Here is a 22,772-nt window from a genome sequence, read left to right as displayed (position 1 = left end):
AAAAATTATAGTCTCGTCAGATGAAATCCATTTTTTCCAAACATACATGCTGACTAACCGGCAGAGACGGAGCGAACGATGACAGGCCTCTGGCTGCCTGCTATGAAGCCGAAGCCTTGAGTAGGGTGGCGCTTGATGGTAACCTGTTGAGCTGAAGGAGGACTCAGGGTGCCACTATCCATACCATCGTGGCTCTCCTCTAACATGTCAGTGCTGTGAAGTAAATGCAAATTCAGAAATTCAGAAGTTGCAAATTCAGGCTCATTTTTTGACAAATATTGAAGACATGGTGTCACTTTGCAATTCCAAACTGGGATGTATTTTGTTGGGATATTATGTGCACATTAAAAGGTGTGTCTTTCAGCATTCCTGAGTCAAGACCTTGCGAATAATCTTTTACTACAAATACAGCTGCCAGTCTTTTGGATAATGTCAACACCAGCTTTGTACACCTAAAGACTTCTGGCTCAGCTCAGTCAGACTGTATGGAGGGTGTCTGCGTACATATATTTTCACAGACACTTGATGGGTTTTAGGTCTGGACTTTGACTACGCCACATCTGCATTCATATGCTTTGATCTAAATTATTCCATTGTAGCTCTGGCTACATGTTTAGGGTAGTTATGTTGCTGAATGGTGAACCTCTAACCCAGTTTAAAGTCTTAAGCAGCCTCCAGCAACTTTTGTTACTGGATTGGTCTGTACTTATCTCTAACAAGTTTCACAACAATTTTCTGGCTAAAGAAAAAAAATCAACACAATATGATGCTGCTGACCGCCTCGTTCCATCGTGTATTCAGTGTGATGTGGTTTGCAAAACGCAATATATGACTTTTCATGTGGGCCAAAACATTTCATACTGGTTTCAACCACGTTTGCCACATGCTGTCTGTGCCCTGTTCCAGATGCTTTTTCTTCAGCACCGATATTTTTGTCCTTCACTTCTTGTGTAGTCTGACTAATAGGTGTCGCACCAAATCTGTTGGAACCTAAACCCACTTTAAATTTCATGACAGATGAATCTTATGGTTGTAAATTGTGAAAATGTGAGCAGTTTCAGGAAGCATCGCTATTTAAAAAACACTACCACCTGACCACTGAGCAGGAATAAAACAATCCCATGCTGATTTATTGATAAGCTGCTCGCAAACAATCTCCACCTTTCACATGTGTTCGTGTGTCCATCCTGGACCTTGGCCATTCCCTGAGAGGAGGGAGCAACATGGGACGGGGTCGCGCTGCAAAGGCTGCTCTCTGTGTCGCAATCATTCACCTGTTTAACGGGAAGAAAACAGAAATAAAAACAAGCATGTGAGACGTTCTCACTTGCAACCGATCTGCCCCGTAAAGTTTTTCCACATAAAACAAACTGAAGTAAAATAAAAACAGAGTCAAGGATGTTGGAAAATATTTGCCTCAGGTATCTGGCAGCAAAACCCGCAATTATGAGGAACCAGCAGCACACAGAGGATGTAACACATTAAGGGCTCGGAATCTGACAGTTTCTGCCTGCGTGGACCACACAAATGCTGCAAACCACACATGCTCTTTTACAGATGCCTGCGTGGGTGGCCGCGAAAGCAAGGCTACTGAAAAAGAGTGAGTGTGTGTTTCGGGCAGAAAAAAAAATGGAAATCATTGTGTGAGGGAGAGCAAAACCAGATATTTATGCCCATATCCGCGATGATTGCTGACTCAAGATGAGACGCGGATTGTGATGTTAATGGTGCAGATGGGCTGGAATAGAAAGATGCAGACAAAAAGCATGGCTGAACTGCCCGGGATTGTTATGCAGGGACACATTGTTGAGAGCCAATATCTTTCTGAGTGCCACAGTCAGTGAAAAGGAGAGGGCGAGTCAAAATGGTCAATAGTTTAGATTTATATTCTTCTAGGATGTTGTGCTTGTGCAGGGCTATAGGGGAGCATGGATTATTTACAGTTGCATCATGCATCATTAATTTCTACCTTGTGTCACTGTGTTAGATAAGCTTATTCCACATCAAGAAATGCATTACATTAAATACAATTGGTATTTCAAAAAGAATCATTTACATTGGGAAAAGTATTTGCACCCTCAACGATTTTATCCGGTTTCGTTTTCTAGTCACTCACATGTTACGTGGCATTAAATAAAACCTATATAACCATGGTAATTTTTTCAAATAATAATTTAATCTTTTTAAAGAAAAAATCTGGATATATGGGACAAAATAATGGCTCTTTAGAATCAAGAAATCAGTGAAATGGAACATGTCTGACAACAGGAAGAAAGGCATAAAGTCATGCACTGATCAAATAAAATTCAAAATCAGATAAGAAACAAAGTTAATGATGTCTGTCTGTGTTGAAAGGGTTATAAAGTTACTTATGAAGGGGGATATACATCAGGAATGCTACATTGTGTCGAATCCCACCTTTTAACACATGTTAAATGAAGCAGACTTCTCAATTCCAGTTTTAGATAGTTCTTTGAGAGTTATTATCCTCAACTGGAGAAAATGTGAACCAGTGATGAACCTTTTCAAAAGTGACAGGCCCAAATTTCTCCAAGAGCGCATTGACTGGTCATCCAAGATGTAAGAAAAGATCTCAGAAACACATTTGAAGAACTGCAGGCTTCTCTTGTCTCGGTTAAGGTCATTGCTCATATTTTAACAATAAGAAAGAATCTTGGCAAAATTAGACCCATGGGATACTGTAGCTCTAAGAAAAACACTTCTAACCAAAAAAAGAACAAAAATCTCCATAAAACATCTTGATCTCGATGATCCACAAGACTTTTATACAGAGCCTTATACGGTAATTCATTCTGTGGACCGACAAAAGAAAATTCAAACTTCTTGATATGGTATCTTTTTTAAAACTAGCACACAGCTTCAGACAAAGGAGCTCATGATGACAGTGGTGAGGTGGTGATGTTTGTGTCTAACCCATAACGTTTTGCCAGCTATGGGTCTGTATCATATGCCACAATTAATGAAATCACGAATTTTGCTTTTTGACAGAAAATCCTGAGGGAAAATGTCTGACAGCCTCTTTGTTGTCTTTGGCTCAAGAGCAAGTTGGTTTTGCATCAGGACGGTACTGTATTCTTATGCACAGCAAGTTCATCTCTGAATGGCTCAAAAAGTAAATGAAAGTTTCGGAGTGGCCTAGACAAAGTTCAGTATTGAATCTCATTGAGATGCTGTGGCATAACTTTAAAAGTGTTGTGCTTTGATGGGAGCAAAATTGATAAATGGTTATTGTAAATGCCACTGGTCTGGAATGGCTGTGGAGGGGGGGTGTTACTTTTTCACATTAAGCTAGATTAGCTGGGATTGCTTTTTTCTTGTAATAAACACAAAAAACATCTAAAAACTGCATTTTTTTATTGCCTTTGATAGGTTTTGAATGCTACAAAAAATAATTAATGATCTGAAACATGTGAGGGTGACAAATAAACCCCAGAATAAATCTGTAAAAAAGGAAACATGTTTTAACCAATCTGTTTATAAAATATTAATTTCAAAGAATCTTTCAGTATTCAGAGTTCGTGTCTTTTTCACTGGCCTACTATAGACATATCAAAGGTGCACAGCGGAGATCAAAGATCCTACTCTTGCTTGTTCTGCCTCTAAAAAGGAATCGTGTCGTTTTGATACTTCCAATTTATTCTGGCGGAGCTGATGTTACCCATTCATCCTTCCACTCTCTCCTAATGTCATTTTCTTTCCACCATCTGTTACTGGAAGCTAACCCATCCTGTACATATTCCCTCTGACTGGCGGTTTGTGAGGGACGTGCAATGATTGCAGAGGGTTAAGTCAGAAACACCTTCGGAGCCTGATTTGTAATTTCAGTAATGAGAAGATGACCTTGTAGCGAGTAAGGAACACACTGGAACTAAAATAAAGCTGAAATGATGCTTTGCCACCAACCTGATTGTTATCCAAAAAGATGTTTCACTCCTCCCCCTTTTCCCTGTTTACTGTCCTGGGGCTTTTTGGATGGAACTCAGAGTTGGCAGCTTTAAATTCCTATCACAAGTTTTGGGGATTAGTTTCAGCATCCAGAACGAGTGGAGTGGTAGGACCTAACAGATGGGAGGATGATAAAGGCGGCCAACGGCCACCGCAGCTTACATGTCTGCAAAGATAAACAGTTACTCAGCAGAGGGAGCAACCTTTCGCTAAATGAAGACACAGGGGAATTCTATCAAGAAATGATCCCCAAGGACTTTGGCAGGCCTTCTGTTGCTATGGCTACAGCTTTACTACGCTCGCTGAAGCTTTGGTTGACTAGTGGGTGGACGGCAATAGGGATGCAGTGGCTGTATGAGAAAGAAAGCTAACCAGACACTCTGATTGCTCTGCAGCAACCATGGACAGATGCCAGCATTTCCTCAGGCACTGGAGGTCAGAGCCTCGCATACCTGCTCTGTTCAGGCGGCAGGGTTTGCAGCAGCTCGCCGCGCCTCAGGGTGTGGAAAACCGACCTTTCTCTTATTAATCCTGCGGGCCTGAACTCAAACACGTTTGTTGCTGACTCCGTAACAAGGGTTGCAGCATTTTTATTCAGCATGTATGTTCCCCAGGGAAATTTTAATTAATCTTAAGGTCTTTGTATTTGGTAGTTTTTATTATGAACATTATCCTCAGTGTCTTTTTTGTATATATAAATTTGCATGGGTACATAAAGTGTCCGTGCAACTGTGAGGAAACAACTGCTTCACATGAGATTTACTCTTCAGGACAGATTTGCTTCTTGTTTTATAAACCAATCAAAAGAAAATATAAATCTAAATCAATTCCAATCACACATTCATACTATTAAACAATCTTTGTTTAGCTCTATTTAAAACAAAGAATTTTAGTTCAATAAATGTTTCAACTGTGGTTATATCTTAGTTACATTAGATTAAGGAGCAGCAGATTTTCTTTAGTACATAATAAAACATGAGTACATTTTAAGACTGTGTTTATTATTTAATCATATTTAAATGCATTTCTTTTACATGGTAGACTTACATATTTGCTGCAAAATGAGTAGGAAACTTTCATAAAAGTGTTCAAATATAAATCTTGTCGACAATAATACCGGCTGGTCTTTGCGAAACAGATGAACTGAGAACCATTGAGTACAACGTAAAAAAAACCCCCAAGTTCTTCTTGTCCAGTCCAAGATTCTGTATGAATACAGGACACTTGTTAATAACCAGCTTGTATTTTCTAAGAATTCTTTTTTTTTGTATTTTCAAAAGATTCTGACATTATTGCATCCTACTCTGATAATATTGAAAAACAGAATGCCCTGGATTGAAAGGCCTTATCACCACAAAAACATGTCAATGCATGTAGAGCAAGACACTTAAGAGATATTGTATGCCAAAAGAGACTTATTATTTTTCTTGATAAAGTTTCCTTTAAAGAAGAAAGTATGGGTCATAAGCCACCAGCCTTGGCATGCTGGTTGCCAGCCTATCTAAAGCTATTGTAAGTGAGTAAGTCTCCTTCTCAATTGCCCAGTTGCCAGTGCTGGACTACCATTATAAACTGAATTCAGAATGTCTACAGGCTCCTGTGACATCGGATGGACAATAAGCATAGGTAAGTAAGAAAGCGGATATACTTGTGGCACAATAGGAAACTAACATATTGAGGGAAAATACAGGGTGATCCATCCATCCATCCATCCATCCATCCATTTTCTAACACCCTTGTCCCCCAGTGGGGTCAGGCGGGTTGATGGTGCCTATCTCCAGCTAATGTTCAGGCCGAGAGGCGGGGTCACCCTGGACAGGTCGCCAGTCTGTCGCAGACAGGGTGAACCAGAAACACAAAAATAAACATAACATTTCACAGATATACCCAGAAAAACAAATGTAACAAATCACTAAAACACAATCTCCAAGTAGATCAAAATTAGGCAACTAAACAAAATTTCAACAAATTGTGGCACATTCAACTTAACAAAAACCTAAATATCGTGATTTCGGTATTCTGACTGTTTAATATTGATATTAACTGGTTTGAGGTGATATACGTTGGATAAGAAATTTAATATATGTCCAAACAACTGGACCGAGATTTATGGCTACATAAGGCACAGAAACAAATGCCTTCAAAATAAAACTACTTAACAAAATACTGATTTCTGCCTTTCTAACTTCCAGTAGTTGCTGTTTTTTTGTTTAATTGATACATCAGTCACAGATATAAGGAATCTATTTCAGTTCCAGTGAGCATGACACTTCCTCATGGCATCTTTAATTATCCAACCACTTTCTTGTTACACTTGAGGAGTTTCTGTTTACTCATTTTATTTCAATAATGATTGTTAATTGTTATACCCACTGATTAACTGTGTTTCATAAATGTAAATGCCAGAATTATAAATTGTAATCTGTTGCAGAGATAAAATCACATTTGAAAACTGGGATTTGGGTGGCACTAATTGGAAACAGGGGAGAGCAATGAATAACTGCATCTTCTGGGATCTTTGACTTTGGAATGCAGACAATTGCTCATTACTTATTAATTATGTACAGAGAGAGCTGGTATCCTCCATGTTAGGTCAGACACTAAGAATTACATTAACTCAATTAGAATGAAGCTAACCAAGCAGATATATTTAATGTTTAATGTTTAGGTCAAACATGTTTTTTTTTGTTTTTTTTTTACTGCAGCATCACAGAAAAAATCCTCCCTCAACCTTGAGTTCAAGCTTCCAACATTTCGTATTAAATGCAGCAAATCCTTGATATTGGAGAAATCCTATTAGTATTACCAAAGAGGCAACACAATAATCTCTCCACTGTACTGTGAAATGAGCCTTCCCAGACAAAAAAATAAAAAAATCTCTACCTGTTTGGCCTACAGTAGTTTTACAAATATAAACACAACGTGGAGACCTGACTACAATATGCTTTGAGCTTCAAGTTTCACTTAGAAATGTGACTTTGTGTTGACATGATTTGAGATTTGTGTCTTAAAGTAATTGGGCTTTGGACTGAAAGACTCAAATGAAAGATTCCACTGGGAGTGAACTTTATCCTGTTATTATATATGAAGGCTGACCATGACAGACACATAAATCCTACAGGAAAGCCAAACCTATTCCTTCTTCAATTGGAGAAGTTATGTTAGAAGTAGTCCCATGGGTCCTCTCAGATCAAGTTTTCGTGGTGTGTTTTATCCGGACAATTGGATCATTTAAAATCTTTGGCAGTCCTCTGACTAAAATTGGATGCAACTCCCATTGTTTTATCATTTTAATATCCTGTCCTGTCTTCCACCATTACTTCGGTTTTATTCAGTGCGCCAATAAAGGCAAATTTATTATTTGAGAACAACGCCTGCATTACCCTTTTTAAACTAAAAATTATTTAACTTTTCTTTACGTTAAGCCTGCTTTAGATTTTTTCTGACTCACGGGAATAGATTTACAGGGATATATCCTCCTTTTCTTTCCTGCCTACTAAACAATAAAAACAGAATCTCTTTTGGTCTTAGTTGTCTTGATGTTAATGCAGATATCATTGCTTTTCTTTGAAATATAATAATAAACCATGTTGTGAAGATCCAGGTTTCACCCACGGTTTATGTATTACCTCACTCCCATCACTAACTTCATTTGTCTCTTTGCACAAATGTCCTTTAGAGATTGAGCCAGATTAAGTCCATTTATCAAATTCTGCAAACCTTTTCGTCACTTTCACTTTCTGAAGTTGTTGCCCATACTGCAGCTCTTTTATAAATGTTTTGGTGAAGATATCCCTTGAATGTTTACAGACATTTGTGTGACTTCTCAATTGTGTTGTCTAACCACACAATGGTCTGCTTTGCTATTTGCGCAGTCAATGTAGAACCATGCCATGCAAATGTTATGTCATGCTAAGATTTAATTTCATGAATGAACATTGTCTGCCTGCCTCCATAGGAATGATTACTACTCAAAGATCCTTGGTGTGGCATAATGGCCGATTGCCTAATAACGTTTTGCCCTCTTTTTCATACAAAACAGCAATAAACCATTGAGACATTGGTTCCATCAGACCTTTGAAGGTTTACTGAGGCATCTGGGGACAAGATGTTAGCAGCAGATGCTTTTAGTCTTTTGTGTTATTTACATTCTCAAATTGTTTCTGAACTATTTTTGCTTTGTGGGAGGGCACATTATCCGGCTGAAAAAGGTCTCAGCCATGTATTATTTCCAAGAAAGGGTGTAAAGGATCTGCAACACTGCTTAGGTAGGTGGCTGAACATTGCCCAGAGCATCACACTCCCACGCCGGCCTTGCCTTCATCCTATAGTACATGCTGGTGCCATGTGTTCTCTGAAAAGTAATGATTATACCACAATCATGCATGCAATCTAAAGGAAAATGCCACTTATGAGACCACAGAATTTTGTCCAGTTTTCTTGGTCCAATTCTGATGTGTGTGTATTTGTGCACAGGTTATTAACACAACATAGTCTACAGTTCAAAGAAAAATGAGTAGCATTGACGGTTTGTTGTCAATCATCACAATGGCGAACTACTGAACATGAAGTGATTTTCAAGTGTTAACTGTGAGCTGACAAGGAGTGATGAGAAGGTAATAAAAGCTGGAATCAACAACAACTGCAAAGGAGAAGAAAACAAACAAAATCTAAAACTATTTCTCAAAAATACTGAAAAGTAGCTAAACACAAAGAATTGGTTTTAACTGGAATAGAAGACACAAAGAGGCGTCCCTCAGGATGATTTTTATAGATGCTGCAACTCATTGAACATGCTGATGTCTTGTCATTCTGTTCTGAACTCCAAACTTCCTCTGTCTTTTTCCTCCCTCCTCAGTGAGTCACTTTGGGTTTTTTTCAGCACATTGATCAAGACAAATGAATGATGAATGACAGCGGACTAACTCTGACATAAACTCTCAGACTTTGCTAGGGCATTTGTGATGTGTTTCTGCTGCTCATGATATGAATCGTGAAAACGGTTTATAGAGCTCATAACATGGACAGAACAAAATGATGTATATGCCTACTTCACGCATCAATAATTAAAAACCCACCTCCCTCAGTGTGCATTTGCCATGTTCTGTTATTGTGACTGAGGATTTTTGAGGTGTTCTGTTGTTTGTACTTGCAGATTATGTATAAACAGGCATGCTGTGCAGCATAATAAATGTTTTACCATGGGTTAGATCGCTAGGAAAGTAAATCTTAGATGCCTTTGCGCCATAGATCCTCACTTACTGTGCCATTACAAGTATGAATATTCAAACAAATATCCCTCTCCATCATGCAAAAAATTTATATCCAACCTTCACAAATGAACTGTTTGCAGCTCCACTTAATCTTTGAACTAGATGGGGCCCGGATGAGAGGCAGAATATGATTTCAGGGATCCAAGCCTTTATCACACAGGTGTCAAAGTCCAGTCCTCAAGGGCCACTGTCCTGAAGTTTTTAGATGTGCCACAGGTACAAAACACAGGAATGAAATGGCTTAATTACCTCCTCCTTGTGTAGATCAGTTCTCCAGAGCCTTGCTAATAACCTAATTATTCTACTCAGGTGTGGTGCAGCAGAGGCACATCTAAAAGTTGCAGGACACCGGCCCTTAAGGACTGGACTTTGACACCCCTGCTTTATCACGTCTGACGAGAGCTGGAGAAGGTGGGCCCTCTCTTGTTGAGCATGGTGTATGTAGGATTAATATAACCTGCATCCAACAGAATTACTCAACTCAGTCAGTTAGTTTTGGGGAAAAATTGTGCAAAGTACTTTGTGTTTTGCTGGTTTGCTACCATCATTCTAACACACACCTGTGCACACCTGCACAGCAGCAGCAGGTCTCCTTCGCTGCAGCACAGGTGTAAACCCAGCGCTAGCGTCGTAGCGCTCATGTTGGGTTTAAAGGCGGCTCGGAAAAACAGGTCACGACGTGTTAACAAGATTAAACAGTTTTAATGGCTGAAAAAAGTGACAGAAGGCGCTGGTATTGGAAGTGCGGACGCCCTTACTGTATCAAATCGATGTAGGAATAACAGAGAGTTGGCTACTCAAAACATGGAGTGGAGGTTTTTTTTTTTTTAACGGATTGAACTGGTGAGGAACATAGAATAGCATAGAATAGAATAGAATAAAATAGAATAGAATAGAATTACTTTATTCATCCCAGCAGGGAAATTATTTCGCAGTTACAGCAGCATAGAGACAAGACACACAACAACCACCACTGAGTAGCAATGTAGACAAAATAAAAATAAAAATAAAATATAACATGCTGTCAATATAAAAAGCAGCTTAGAGCAGTCCTTGCAAAGATTCAAAAAATGCAGATACAGTATGTATATGTAAATATATGTACAGCAAGTGTGCCACAGTGCAGTTGTGCAAAATTGGACTGATTAGTGCAGAACAATGATTTAGCTTTTATTGTACAGTGAGATGGCATGTGGCAGGAAGGATTTCCTGTATCTGTCCCTACGACAGCGGAGCTGGAGCAGCCTATGTGAGAAAGTGCTCCGCTGTCTGTCCACTATGTGGTGGAGAGGGTGCTATTTATTGTCCATAATAGACAGAACCTTCTTCAGTGTCCTCCTCTCCAGGGAATCCAGCCTTAGTCCCAGTACAGAGCCAGCCAGACAACGCTTGAAATGAATTATTATTATCGTTTGGAACTGAATTTAACTGAACCGAAAAAAGCTGGAGCAACGTCCCACATTATGTTAAAGAATTGTTTAATTTGTGTGTGTAAATATATTTGAGACTTGTGGGGAAAATGGTGGTTGTTGGGTTTCTTTCATTTGATGTTTAGAGTAATAAGCAGTTTTGTTTTACATGCTTTGTGTGGGTTTTGTGTCCAAAGCTAAATAAATATAACTGAACCTCTTATATGTGAAGAGAGAGACTCTCTCCTTGATTGTACGTGCAATCAAAGTGTACGTGCAATTTGATTGCACATAACCATCACAGTTGTAATTGGAAAAAAAACAAAACAGAAACAGTTAAAGATGAAAGCATACTCTCAGAGTCATTATCTTAAGTTGTGTACTTTTAAAAATAAGAAGATGCTAGCAAGGATGAAAGTGACAAGACTTAATGCATCTCATACGTCTTTCCTCCATAGGCACAGTTTCTCTCTGTTCAAAGCTAAGCACATATTATGATCAACATTGGATAAAAACACACTGTCCCTGAACATGATCTGTGCAAAAGCTGGATTTATTTATTTATTTAACCTTAATTTACACAGGTTGTCCCATTGAAATCCAAGCCATTGACAAGAAAAATGATTTATGTTTAAATTTTTGACCTTTTACCCAAACTACACTCTCATTGAGTCTTTGATAATTTGCTTATCTCTGAAAAGCTATTCATCAAAAATAACTGAAGTAATTAAGAAAATAAATTATATATATATGGGAGAATGTTAATTTGAAAGAGAAGCCTGATTGTGCTGAGAGAATAATTGCCAAACGAGTTGTTTGCAGAGTAAATGGAACCTTAATTTCCAATGATAAGTTGTGAAAAGGAGAAAAGGAGTATTCTAATCACTCTTTAATCAAATGGTTAGCTATTTTATTTAGTTCCGTGTTGACTGCAGTATTGGAAAGAGAACTGAAAAATGTTCTAGTCATTTATCCAGTCACTGGAAGAATAAAAAATTACCCTAATATTAAATTGCTGTTTTATTGTTGAGTTTAAAAATGGCTTCAGCCAACATAAAGTATAAAGAATGTTGAAAATATCAAAGCCTTTTAAGCTTTTTAAAAATGATGTGCTTATTAAGACACTATAAAACATTTACTGAAACATAAAATCCTAAAACATCCTGTTTAAGTAACATGCAAGTTTTAGCAGGTTGTTGTCTATGAAAATATTCCTACTTTTTTGTTTTAATTAGGTCAATCATTTTTGACTGGAATGTTCACACTTGAACATAATTGTGATTCACCTTTTAGGTCCTTTCTAAAATATTTTGACAGATTTAGTCCCACAATCTACCTTTGGTAAGTTCATCTTGGGGATCAGTTTTGGGATTTTTCAAGCTTCTGTTGTGTTTTCTTGGCAGCAGGCTTCAAGCTGTAGTCATTTGTAAACCCATGAGATGTGGACTTTATTTTTTAAATATATCTACAGCTTTCTCTCCACAGTGAGTAGGCTGAAATTTATTTTTACCAGAAAGTATTTCAACTACTTTTTTTCCACACCTGTGGTGCATTATAAAGCCACAAAGCCTGGACAGTATGAGCAGATTTAAATTTGCAGCAGTGGCTGGTTTCTAATATAAGAGGGATGGAACTGGCCAAATGCAAAGCTAAATCGTCTCCACGCTGGGATATTGTGAATATAGAGAAAATCTTCTACTTTATGCACCCATGAAACTGAAGCTCAAAGATGTCTACATAGAAATGTGTTTTTCTAACATTCAAACTCAGATTTGCTTGCTGCTGCGATACATGTAAAAGACAATTTTAATAAAAATCAAAACTAAGGTTATACTTAGATAATACTGTATATGTATTGTAGATAATATTATTCTATTTCTTAATTAAAACAGTCTATTTTTCAATATTGTAGCCCCTTACCAGCACCCCTGAATATGTTTGCATCTTTTAAAGTCATGGCATGATGATGCAAAAGGGCGGCAATACAGACACAGTCCTAAAATAAAACTACATAGTTACAGGGAAGAAATCGAATGCTTACAAGATGAAAAACCAAGATATAAATGATCAGCCATCAGCTCCCAGTGACTGAGAGGAGATTTGTTTTCTCTGACGGTTTCTTTTGGATGTATGATTTGGGTCTCGGGATGTTTGTCTTTTGCTGTTTTGAGGCTTGCATCAGTAAGTTAGAGGAGACTGCTTTCTCTTGAGACATTTTGAAGCCACTTGTATTCTGGCATAAATCCAATACTGAGCTTTATCTGGACTCTGCATATTGTTGAACTTTTTTCTCTCATGTAACTCTTTACTGCACATTTCTTTTCCAGTTCTGTCTTTCTAAGTTTCATGGATAGTATATTTGAGGCATTAGTATTAAATGCTGGTCATGAAACAAGGCTATCAGTGAAGGCTAATACACCTGATCTTTACAAATTCGATTCCTAATTGATGTTTTTTATTGGGTCTTGTTCACAGTAGAAATGGACTGGTTACCGGTATCAAGGTATGCCAAGGTTTTAAAATGTGATGCTTTCAGCGCCATTAAAATTGCTTTTCATGTCATTCCTACAAATTGAAATCATTTTAATACGATTCCAGAGAAGGTACTGTGGAAAACAAAATTGTTTGAGGTATGGAGTAACGTATTCACTTTCAGCTGAAAGTGAATATTCTGATAAGGAACTGCAGAATATTACCAAAACAAACAATATGTAATGATGTTGGGGAATGTTGCTTGCTATGTGATAATGATATGACTTGCAATAAGTAATGAAGTAGTCAAGAGAGTTATTTCTTTCTGCTTTAGGTTTGTTGTAAGCATGTAGTTTCTTAATGTCTTTACACTTAGCCACCAAATTAAGCATCAGACACTGTTAGGAAACAATGCATAGTTAAATGATTAGCAGTGATGTTGCAATAAATTTGCATCATGTAGTGCACCCCCAATTGGCTGTTTCTGAAATGTTTCTGTGAAAACGAATGGAGCTCACCTGCCACTCTATAATGTAACACTGTTCTAAAACTCCCGTTTTTGCTTAAACATAGTGTACAATAATGTTTTATAGAATTTTTATATCATGTCAATATGTCACAGTACATTAGACGCAGCAAAAATAATGGTGTTTCTACTCCAATGCTTTTGTGTGCAAATACAAATAAACAGTTATTTTTCAAGGCTATTATACCATCTCACAGAGTTCACAGCCGAGACAGAGATGTTGTAGTTTTTCCACACACAAAAAAATAGCACGGATGGCCGCAGAGGTCCAGCGGCCTGTATAGCCATTTATATCATGCAGCCGCCCACGTCTGGAAAGTGAAATGCAGAGTGGCTGTGACAGCAGCAGAGCAGCTCTGTCTCTTTGCTGTCACCCTTCACTGAAGCAAACAGTTCTCTGCAGCTTGCTTGACAGCGGAACGATTCAGAATGACACTCATTCTTAGAGAAGTACAGCATGGCTGCTTCACCCTCCCTCTCTCTGGTGTTCTCCGACCCACGAGATATCACCCACATGCCCCTCCCTGCTCCGCCCTTTTTGTAACTACCAATAAAGTGCTCTCCTTCCGCAGTCTGCAGTACTCAGCTCATTTCCCACACTATCCACACTTTCTGTGTTTGCGCCTCGGCCTAATATCCGTTTCCCACAGTGTAAACACACATTTCGCAAACCCTCTGCGTGTAATATATTAATTCATACATTGTGTTTAACTGCACAGAAAACAGTCTTTGGAGCTTCTATGCTCGGTTTCACACAGCAACATAATGAGCTGAAAAGAGAATATCAGTAAGCTTGGCACAACGGCTCGCTGCTGATTTAAATGTATAATGACAAGCTGAGGACAATCCAGAACAATTCTGTAATGAGATGATTTGTGTGGTCCCCTAACCCAGCTGCAGTGAGACACAGAGCATGTTCTGTATTTGTTGTTGCTGCTTTCCAATAGATTTCAAGCCTGACGAGTGCTGCTGTTTATTTACCTGATGAGGTGATTCCACTCATCAGAGATTAAATGTAAAATGTCAGATTTCCTCCTCTAACGCAGCATGTTGGCTCTGCCTGTCAAAAGGCTCCATGCCTCAGGTTCACGCAACAGTCAGGGGTTGATTCATGACCCAGGCTCCCCGCTGTCAGAGGTCTCGCTGATTGAAGCGTCTGTAATAGTTCTCCCTCTGCTTCCTGTTCCCTTCTCTTACCATTGAGGCCTGGTATGTCTTAGTGGGTGTGCAGAGAATACCAAGTGGCTGTGCCATCAGGGTGTGTAATTATATAGCCTGCTGAGATGCTATGCTCCTGCAGCCTGCACGCTTTGGCCCAGGTAGGATCCACTCATCCACCACATAGCTTGGACCAAAGTCTGCTGTGGCGAGCAGTTTTTTTATTCTTTTTTTTTTTCATGCTTTTCTAATGTGTCAGCACAGGTTTCTGTAATGTGTCTCTCTCTATCTAGCTGATAAAACATGTTCAACAGCCCATTAATGGACACTATATACTGAACGTAACGACCCTTTAACCGAAATTTTAGGTTTTCCTACTACATAGCATGTGTTTTATGTAGCAGCTTTAGTGCTCTGACCAGGAACAAGAAAGTTCTTTGTCCTATCGTATGTAGGTACATATCATTGGAAAAAGTGAGTTAAAAATAATTCTCCAACTCAGAAATTTACATCCGTTGTCTAGATATTCATTACACATAGTGATATAATTTACTACCCAAATTTATTTGGGTAAATTTTGGGAAATTTATCTTATCAGTTTGGTACAACAGCACTTTGAACTCCCTTGTTGCTGAAAATGTGCTACATAAGTAAAATGATCTTACCTGACCTTATTTCATTTTAGAAAATGTCATATTAGCCTGCTAATAAATTACATTTTTGATTTTTTTTTTAATGATTTTGCAGCTGCATGGAATGGCCTGCCTCTGCATTTCTCCTAATAGTATTCCCAAGCCCAATGATGTGTGGCATTAAGCCTCTGATTGAGCTCTTCCTCTATTTTAAAGCCCACAAGTTTGGATTTGACCTCGATCAACAAAACGTAACCAATCTCATTACTGTGCAAATACTGCACTTCTGAACTGTATCAATTATTTTTTTAACTTCTTCATTCATACAAATTGATGTGAATATGCCAGAATCTTCTAAATCTTTGAATGACAGTGGATATCAGTTTGGTATACACTTTCAACTGCTTTGTTGCTGAAAACTATGCAAACAAACTTGACTTCACCTAACTATATTATCCCATTTAAAGTGAAACATTTAATGTTCCCATCAGGATGGCGCTCCAGTATAATTGTAGAAAGTAATGCCTAAAATGCATGCAAAGCATTGTGGGCAACAGGAATAAAGTAGCTAAACTGGATTTGGTTTTGTGTTTTGTGCATTGCATTATGCCAGGAATCAAATTGGTTATTTGATTTTCTTGATTTGATTTGATTCAAGCAGATTGAATTAAATAACTGAGCCAGAGCAAAAACATTACAGTTGCCATTATTATAAGGACTAGCAGTAGCAACTTGCTGTGCAAAATTAGATAAATCTTCTGCATTATATATCCAGCATTGGTGCTGTTCTGTTTTCTCTCTTCATTACAACATTGATCTATCTTTGTGTGTCTGGTTCTGGCCTGGTCCTGGCCAGAACCACCGTATCCTCAGATGACCAGTATGCCTGATCCACTGCAGTAGTGTTTCTGAAACTGCACAGTAGCTGAAAGCATTAGCAAGTTAATGACCTGTCACACACAGCAGACCAAGAAAGCCTATCCTATCCAAAGGGAAATATCAGAGATTCTCTGTAATGAAGTAGCTAAAGTTTGTCCAAAAAGTCCATCTGTTTTCACCCATTCAATTCTAGAAAAGAAAAATGTCCATTGTGGCTGATAAACTTATCACATTTCAATGTTATAACTGTTTTGTGTGACTGCAAATAAGGTGGAAAAGCTTTTAAAAGCTTTTTTTAAAAAAACAATCCATCATGAAATTCACTTCATAAGAAGATATTTAATCTTCCCTCTCTGATTTGGAAAGATGGTCCTGAGACATTGAGGCACTCTATAATATTCTGGTGGCTGTCTGCTCTCACCTTCAGTGTGGAGGAAATGAATACATGCTTGGCTGCTCTTGGTGCTTTAATCCATTTAATGCACCTTAGGCAGGAGATGAATATGCAGCTTTCTGTGGTCGGGCACATTTTAGGAGTCTCAACTGTTGTATTGAAGCAGAACTGCTGACTGCATGCAGTTCTGATTGCATTTATCATTGTCCTGCCCAGTCTTCTTTCACACGTTAGTCATGGAGTTCCATATTTGGGAAAATAATATGTAATTGTTGTCCTGGTGCTTGCTGCTCTGACGCTGTTCACCTTTAGTCATGATTTATAGACCTTATCACCAACACAGGTTGCTTGTATTGCATGTACTCCCTTACAGCTATACGCCTCCAGATTTTCTTAGCTTAAAACACTCAAAGTTTTTTTGTTTTTTTTTCTGGAACCTGGTACCTGATAGAAAGTAAACAAATGTTTATAATATTTGTAATCATGGCTGGGCAACTGTATGAAGACTGCTAGGATTTGTGATGAATTAGCCAAAAATTGAGCACTTTTTGTTTTTCTCATTGTTAACAGTGAGGTCAATAATATCGTTCTGTATCAGCAACCACAGGGTGATTACTGAGTATGGGGGAAAAAAATCAATACCAGTGTGGAGATTACCAACAAGATTGCAGGTATACTGGTGTGCGGCCCATCATTTTGAGCTTTCTGCAGGACCATTTTAAGAGATCACCCTTTTCTGCTCTCATGTTGGTAAATTAATAAAGATGGATCATAAATAGCAAAATTAGATCTATTTTATTTAAGCTACAGTTCTTTTGAGATGCTTTACACTCATTGATATTAATGCCATTTTATCCTCCCATTTTAATTAAACATTTGAACCATGCTATGTTCTCAATAGAATAACAATTTACCAACCCGCTTCAAAGAATAAGAATAACAAGAACTGGGTGTACAAGTTTGAATTTCTTGTGGATTTTCTCTTGTCTACGCAGTGTCACATAAATAAATAAAAGCTGCATCTCATCTATACACCTACCATAAGAAGCGTAAATATTACCCATTACATTCAAATGAATTTATTATGCCACAGAATAAATCTTCTTAAACTAGATTTCTCACCAGAATAGAAAATAGACGGGAACTTTCTGACAAGCATCTGATGCTACATCTTTTCAAAAGAGCAGTTAAAATTTCAGTCAATACTGTGCTCTGCAGCTTACTAAAGGGGCTCTAGTGAAGCGTTGAATGTCTAACTTTAATTGTGTAGATTGAAGAAAATCCACGTTAAATTCAAACTTGTGCACCCAATTATTGTTTTGGATATTTAATGGAGAGGGACTTTTCTAGTCAATATTTAAACCACTAAAATATATATTTCAATAACATTTCTGCTTGGTGGGTATATGTAGCCTTTTCACCACAATTGTACTGGCTTTACAGTAATATCACCAATCCCTTAAGTTTGCAGTATTTTCTTTTACTTCCTTGCTTCTTATTATAGATAGCATAATGTGTCTTTATAAAGTCCTGGGAGCTCAAGCTGACAAATGGCAGGAGAAAATGCTGCTGTCTGCCTCAGCATTTTATGGTAAATTTCACATCTTTGAGTCAGCTGGAAACTTGCAGAGGTGGAGTGGCTTTAAGGTAGTTACTAGCTGCTCACTGCCTCACTCCTTGAGGCTAAGACCCTGTCACTGCTAATTGTCACAGCTCGTATCCTCCCCGCCTTTCTCCACCGCTGTGATAGCCGGTGCTTAGCCATGTGTGTGAAGTTTGAGAAACCAGTGTTGATTACAAAGTGGTGGTGTTGTGACAGGTCCATTGAAAGATTTATGCATCAGTATTTGTTTACGCATCTGTGTCTGCGTGTTCATATTCCTGCGGAGACTATAAACTGTCAAAATGCTGACCAAGAGGACCAAGCTGATGTCCCTGTGCACAGAGTGCCTTTTGAGTCCTTTGGATTTGAAGTTAACACTGGGATTACAAGTTGAGTAAGTGCACTTTTTAAGATTAAAGTTGAAAAAGATGAAGATTTATGAGAAGGGTAAGGAGTAGGCTATAATTGTTGTTAAGGCTATGATGTACAGGGCTGGTAAATACAAGAAATGTATTGTCTCTCCATGATGCTACAATCACTGAAACTATATATATTTGATTGTAAACGTATGAAATAATGCATGTATTACAACTGGATACAAATCAGAAATCATTGACCATTGTAAAGAGACTATGAGGCTGTAGTGCCAACAGAAAGTGCTTACATCAATAAAATATCTGTCTTTATGTAGATTAATGTCCCCGCTAAGTAAAAGGATAACAAAAACCTCCCTGCAGGTGTTTGGACCAATCTTCGCCTGCAAATTAGAGGGATTTGCAAAACTATTCAGACCCTTTTTACATTCAGACATCTTCTTTTGCTTTTTATCATGTTACCACCACAACCATTTTATTGGGATATTATGTGACGAAGTAGTGCATGAAATGTAAAAAAAAAGAATATAAAGATTTGACTTTTTATTACAAATAAAAAAGCTAAATGTCATGCATTTGTATTCAACCTCCTTACTCTGATATTCTCAAATACAATTTAGAGCAATCAACTGTCCTGAGAAGTCTGTAATGTTGTATGAATCTCAATTGTGTTTTTATTAAACTATATTCAGAATTATTTAAAGTTTGATCATCCAAAATATTTTTAATTACCATGACCAAAACTATCATTATTTTTAAAAATAGGCTTTTTTTAAAAGCCAGTTTTATGTGTAAAAATTAAAAGGTGTGCACAGTACCTCCTTCCTGTCTGAACTAAATTTCAGTCAAAACATTCTCTGCTGATTTTCAGCAGATTTAAACTAGGTTACAATAAAAAGACAGATCTTGCTCTCTCAGTTCATCCACGTCGTGAGGTGCAAAACACAAAAGGAGATCGTTCAGATTATTTCATTGTGTATGTGCATACAAATACATTTATAGTAGCTGGGAGAGCCATGTTTGCAATGGTCAAATAAGCTGCGATGAATGAAATGCGGCAACCTTTGCTTCCATTGTTATAAATAAGTAGTTTTTGGGCCGTGTGCAGCTTAATCTTCAAAACTTTACACAGTCCTCTTTATCTCTGAAATTGAAAAATGTAAAAGTACTTACAGTGATGGTTTGTGTATGGTTGCTGCTTAATGTTTGTGACATATTTGCAGAAATACAGCAGCATAACTGAACTTCTAAGTCTGCATACCACCTCTACTTCCCTCATTACAGTTTTCCCTGCTGACAATGAATGACACTTCCCTTGCAATCAGCTTGTGTAGTCAGTCAGGAGACAGGTGAACAGGTGTCGAGCTCAGATATGTTTCTTATCGTCAAGCTACCTGCTCCTGGCTCATCAGTGCAGAGCACATGAAAGAACTTTCACACGCATCAAAATCAGCACACACAACAGTGCACACCCTTAAGTGTGAGAGGGAGGAAGAAAAAGTTGAAAAAGGGTGGAAATTAAGAATGTTGAGAGTTCATGTTTCAGTTTTTTAAGAGTAAGAATTGCCTTTTGTGTTGATTCGGTACGAGAGATTTTCTTTTACCCCGAGCCCTTCATTCACTGTTCATTCCCAAAAATATGGCCCATGGCTGCATAATCCTGATGACATCTCCCCGTTTCATGAAGAGTCATAACCAGGAGGAAACCAAGAAGAATAGCCAGAAGCTTTGAGTTGACATTTACAATTTTAATGTGAGAGCTGTGTGTATTAAGAAATACCATGGGACGCCATCCGGGCTCGTCGTCACTGTTCCCGGAAAGCTTATTTCATGCTCCAGAAATCGCCACAAAACAAACACGCACAAGCAAGTCTGTCTGTCTGCATGAGAAATGTACAAGAGGAGACAAAATGAGGATCAGACAATTTTTAAGGACATCAACACACTGACAACAACAAATTCTGCATCTATGCAATGCTGAAGCATCTATACCCGCTTATCCTTGCAGGGTCATGATTATCTCCTGCAGTCTTTGGCCGAGAGGCGGGCGACACCCAGGCAGGTTGCCAGTCCATCACAGGGCAACACAGAGACACACATAGCACACAACAATGCATAGGCATAATTTTGATTAACCAATTAACCCAACAATCATATTTTTGGACTGTGGGAGGAAGATGGAGTTAAATAAAGAATGGCCTTAATTGAAGTAAACCAAACAATTCATATATTGAATATAGAGACAATAGGACTTTTATATACAAACTATTTGCCAAATGCAATAAATATGTAATGTAGCAAAACTATCCCCTCTTCTGAATTTTAAGAATATTTAAAATAAGTGACAAATTTCTCAATTAATAAAAGTCATATCCATAACCATAACTGAAATAACCATTTCTGGTTACTTCTCAGGAAATAACCAGTTTTTTGAAAACAAACAGCCTGATATGTAAAGAAGCATGGATGAAAAACAATAAAAGGTGAATGAAGAAAAAAAATACCCTGTGCATAAAATCTAGCAAAATACAGATAAAAGTATGTCTGAAAATGTGCTTGGCTTTGGATATCTAACTTATTTTATAGCACATATTTTAAAAACGTATAAAGTATGTCTGAAAATGTGCTTGGCTTTGGATATCTAACTTGTTTTATAGCACATATTTTAAAAACGTATAAAACAACTGAATTATTTTTGCTATTTTTTTTAAACATTACAAAATCACATATTTGTTAGGCTGTAGCAGAACTGAATTTTTAATAATTTACCTGGACCTCCTTTGTGTACTGGCTGTTTCACCACTGCTGGTGTTCAGAAATCTTCAGCAAGTTTCTTTTCAGCAGCCAAGAGCCGCCTGTAATCCCGTTCGACATTTTCTCCAAATAAAATAATTGCCTCCCACTTCTTTTAAAATACCTTCCAACGTGGAAGGCCATAATTTACATGTTCCTTCGGTCAGCGGTCGCCATAGCAACCAGCGGAACATGGAGCAAAGCGGCATCTGTGCGGCTGTGAGCTTCAGGGAAGAATGAACGAGGAGAGGTTGTGAGGAGTAAAACCAGACCCCGCGTAAACACCTGAGACTAGATCATCACCATTTTATATCGCCGACTCGTCTCTCTGAACGCTTCTGAGGCATACCTGGAGACAAATGCATGCTGTCAAATTCAGAGCCATCTATTGACAGGAAGTTTCCTTTTATTGCAGTGATTTACATTGATTCACAAACTTTGCACCTTATTTATTTTATTTAAGTCCGTTAATATTGACAAACTGACGCTCTTATCTGAAGGTTATTACTGCTCCTCTCATCTTATGAGAGCACTTTGCACATTGGATTGTGGATGGAAAGTGTGTGTGCGGTTGCTCGAATGTCCTCAGAGGCTGTTGTAGTACGAATCTGCGGCATCGTTTTTTTGTTTTCCAAACAAATCTGAGATTGTTTTCCTTTTTTCTTCTTCGCTTTGCTTGTCTCTCTGTGTCTGTTTTCTGCCGTCAAGCTTGTGAATCTCAAAAGAGTTAAAGAAAACGGAGCCTCTGGTAACTTTAAGTAAGTCTGAACATCTTGTTCTGTGGCTTAATTGAACAGCATTGTTGCTTTGAATTGAAAACTGCTGCCTCAGAGTTTACATTTATCTTTATGACATTATAAAATAAAAAGCTCACATATATTATATATATTGTTACATTTTTGTTAAATTTACATCTTGAGCTATACTTACAAAATGACAAGTATGAAACAGGTTTCATTGACATTCTGCCTTAAAGTTACAATTAACCGTCTATTTAAATCATTTAAAGTAAATGACAAAAGGCAACATTTCCTTTTCAGCAATTGTTTAATTATAATAAAAAAAGAATAAAATTCTAAATTTCACATGCTGGATTTTGTAGAAACACCATGACACTTTTACATCGTCCATGTTGCTATTAGAAAAATTTATGAGATATGGTGAGGAGATTAATAAACAAATAGCATGTACTGAGAAAAACAAGTTCTAGGTAGACGTTAAGGAATGCAACATTGGACAACTGACTGGTGATTGATTCTAACATGGATTTTGTAGCATTCTCATCAGGTTAGA

General features: G+C 37.8%; 1 protein-coding gene across 4 annotated transcripts in view; it reads right to left on the bottom strand.

Moving 5' to 3' along the window:
• Positions 1–22,772, bottom strand: part of frmpd3 (FERM and PDZ domain containing 3) — a 102,681-nt gene that overhangs the window by 15,251 nt on the left and 64,658 nt on the right. For 3 of the 4 annotated variants that reach the window (XM_028008312.1, XM_028008315.1, XM_028008313.1), the window contains 2 exons: positions 1,162–1,274; positions 59–213 (listed from right to left, as the gene is read on the bottom strand). In XM_028008312.1, the coding sequence (XP_027864113.1) occupies positions 59–213; positions 1,162–1,274 (268 nt within the window). Of the gene's footprint in view, positions 1–58; positions 214–1,161; positions 1,275–5,700; positions 5,787–22,772 lie in introns of those variants that run through there. The other variant, XM_028008314.1, reaches the window with a different exon arrangement.

This window comes from Xiphophorus couchianus, chromosome 23 (genome assembly GCF_001444195.1).
Source record: "Xiphophorus couchianus chromosome 23, X_couchianus-1.0, whole genome shotgun sequence".
Taxonomy (NCBI): Eukaryota; Metazoa; Chordata; class Actinopteri; order Cyprinodontiformes; family Poeciliidae; genus Xiphophorus; species Xiphophorus couchianus.
Note: the sequence above shows the minus strand (reverse complement) of the source record. Positions and strands in the feature narration are given on the sequence as shown.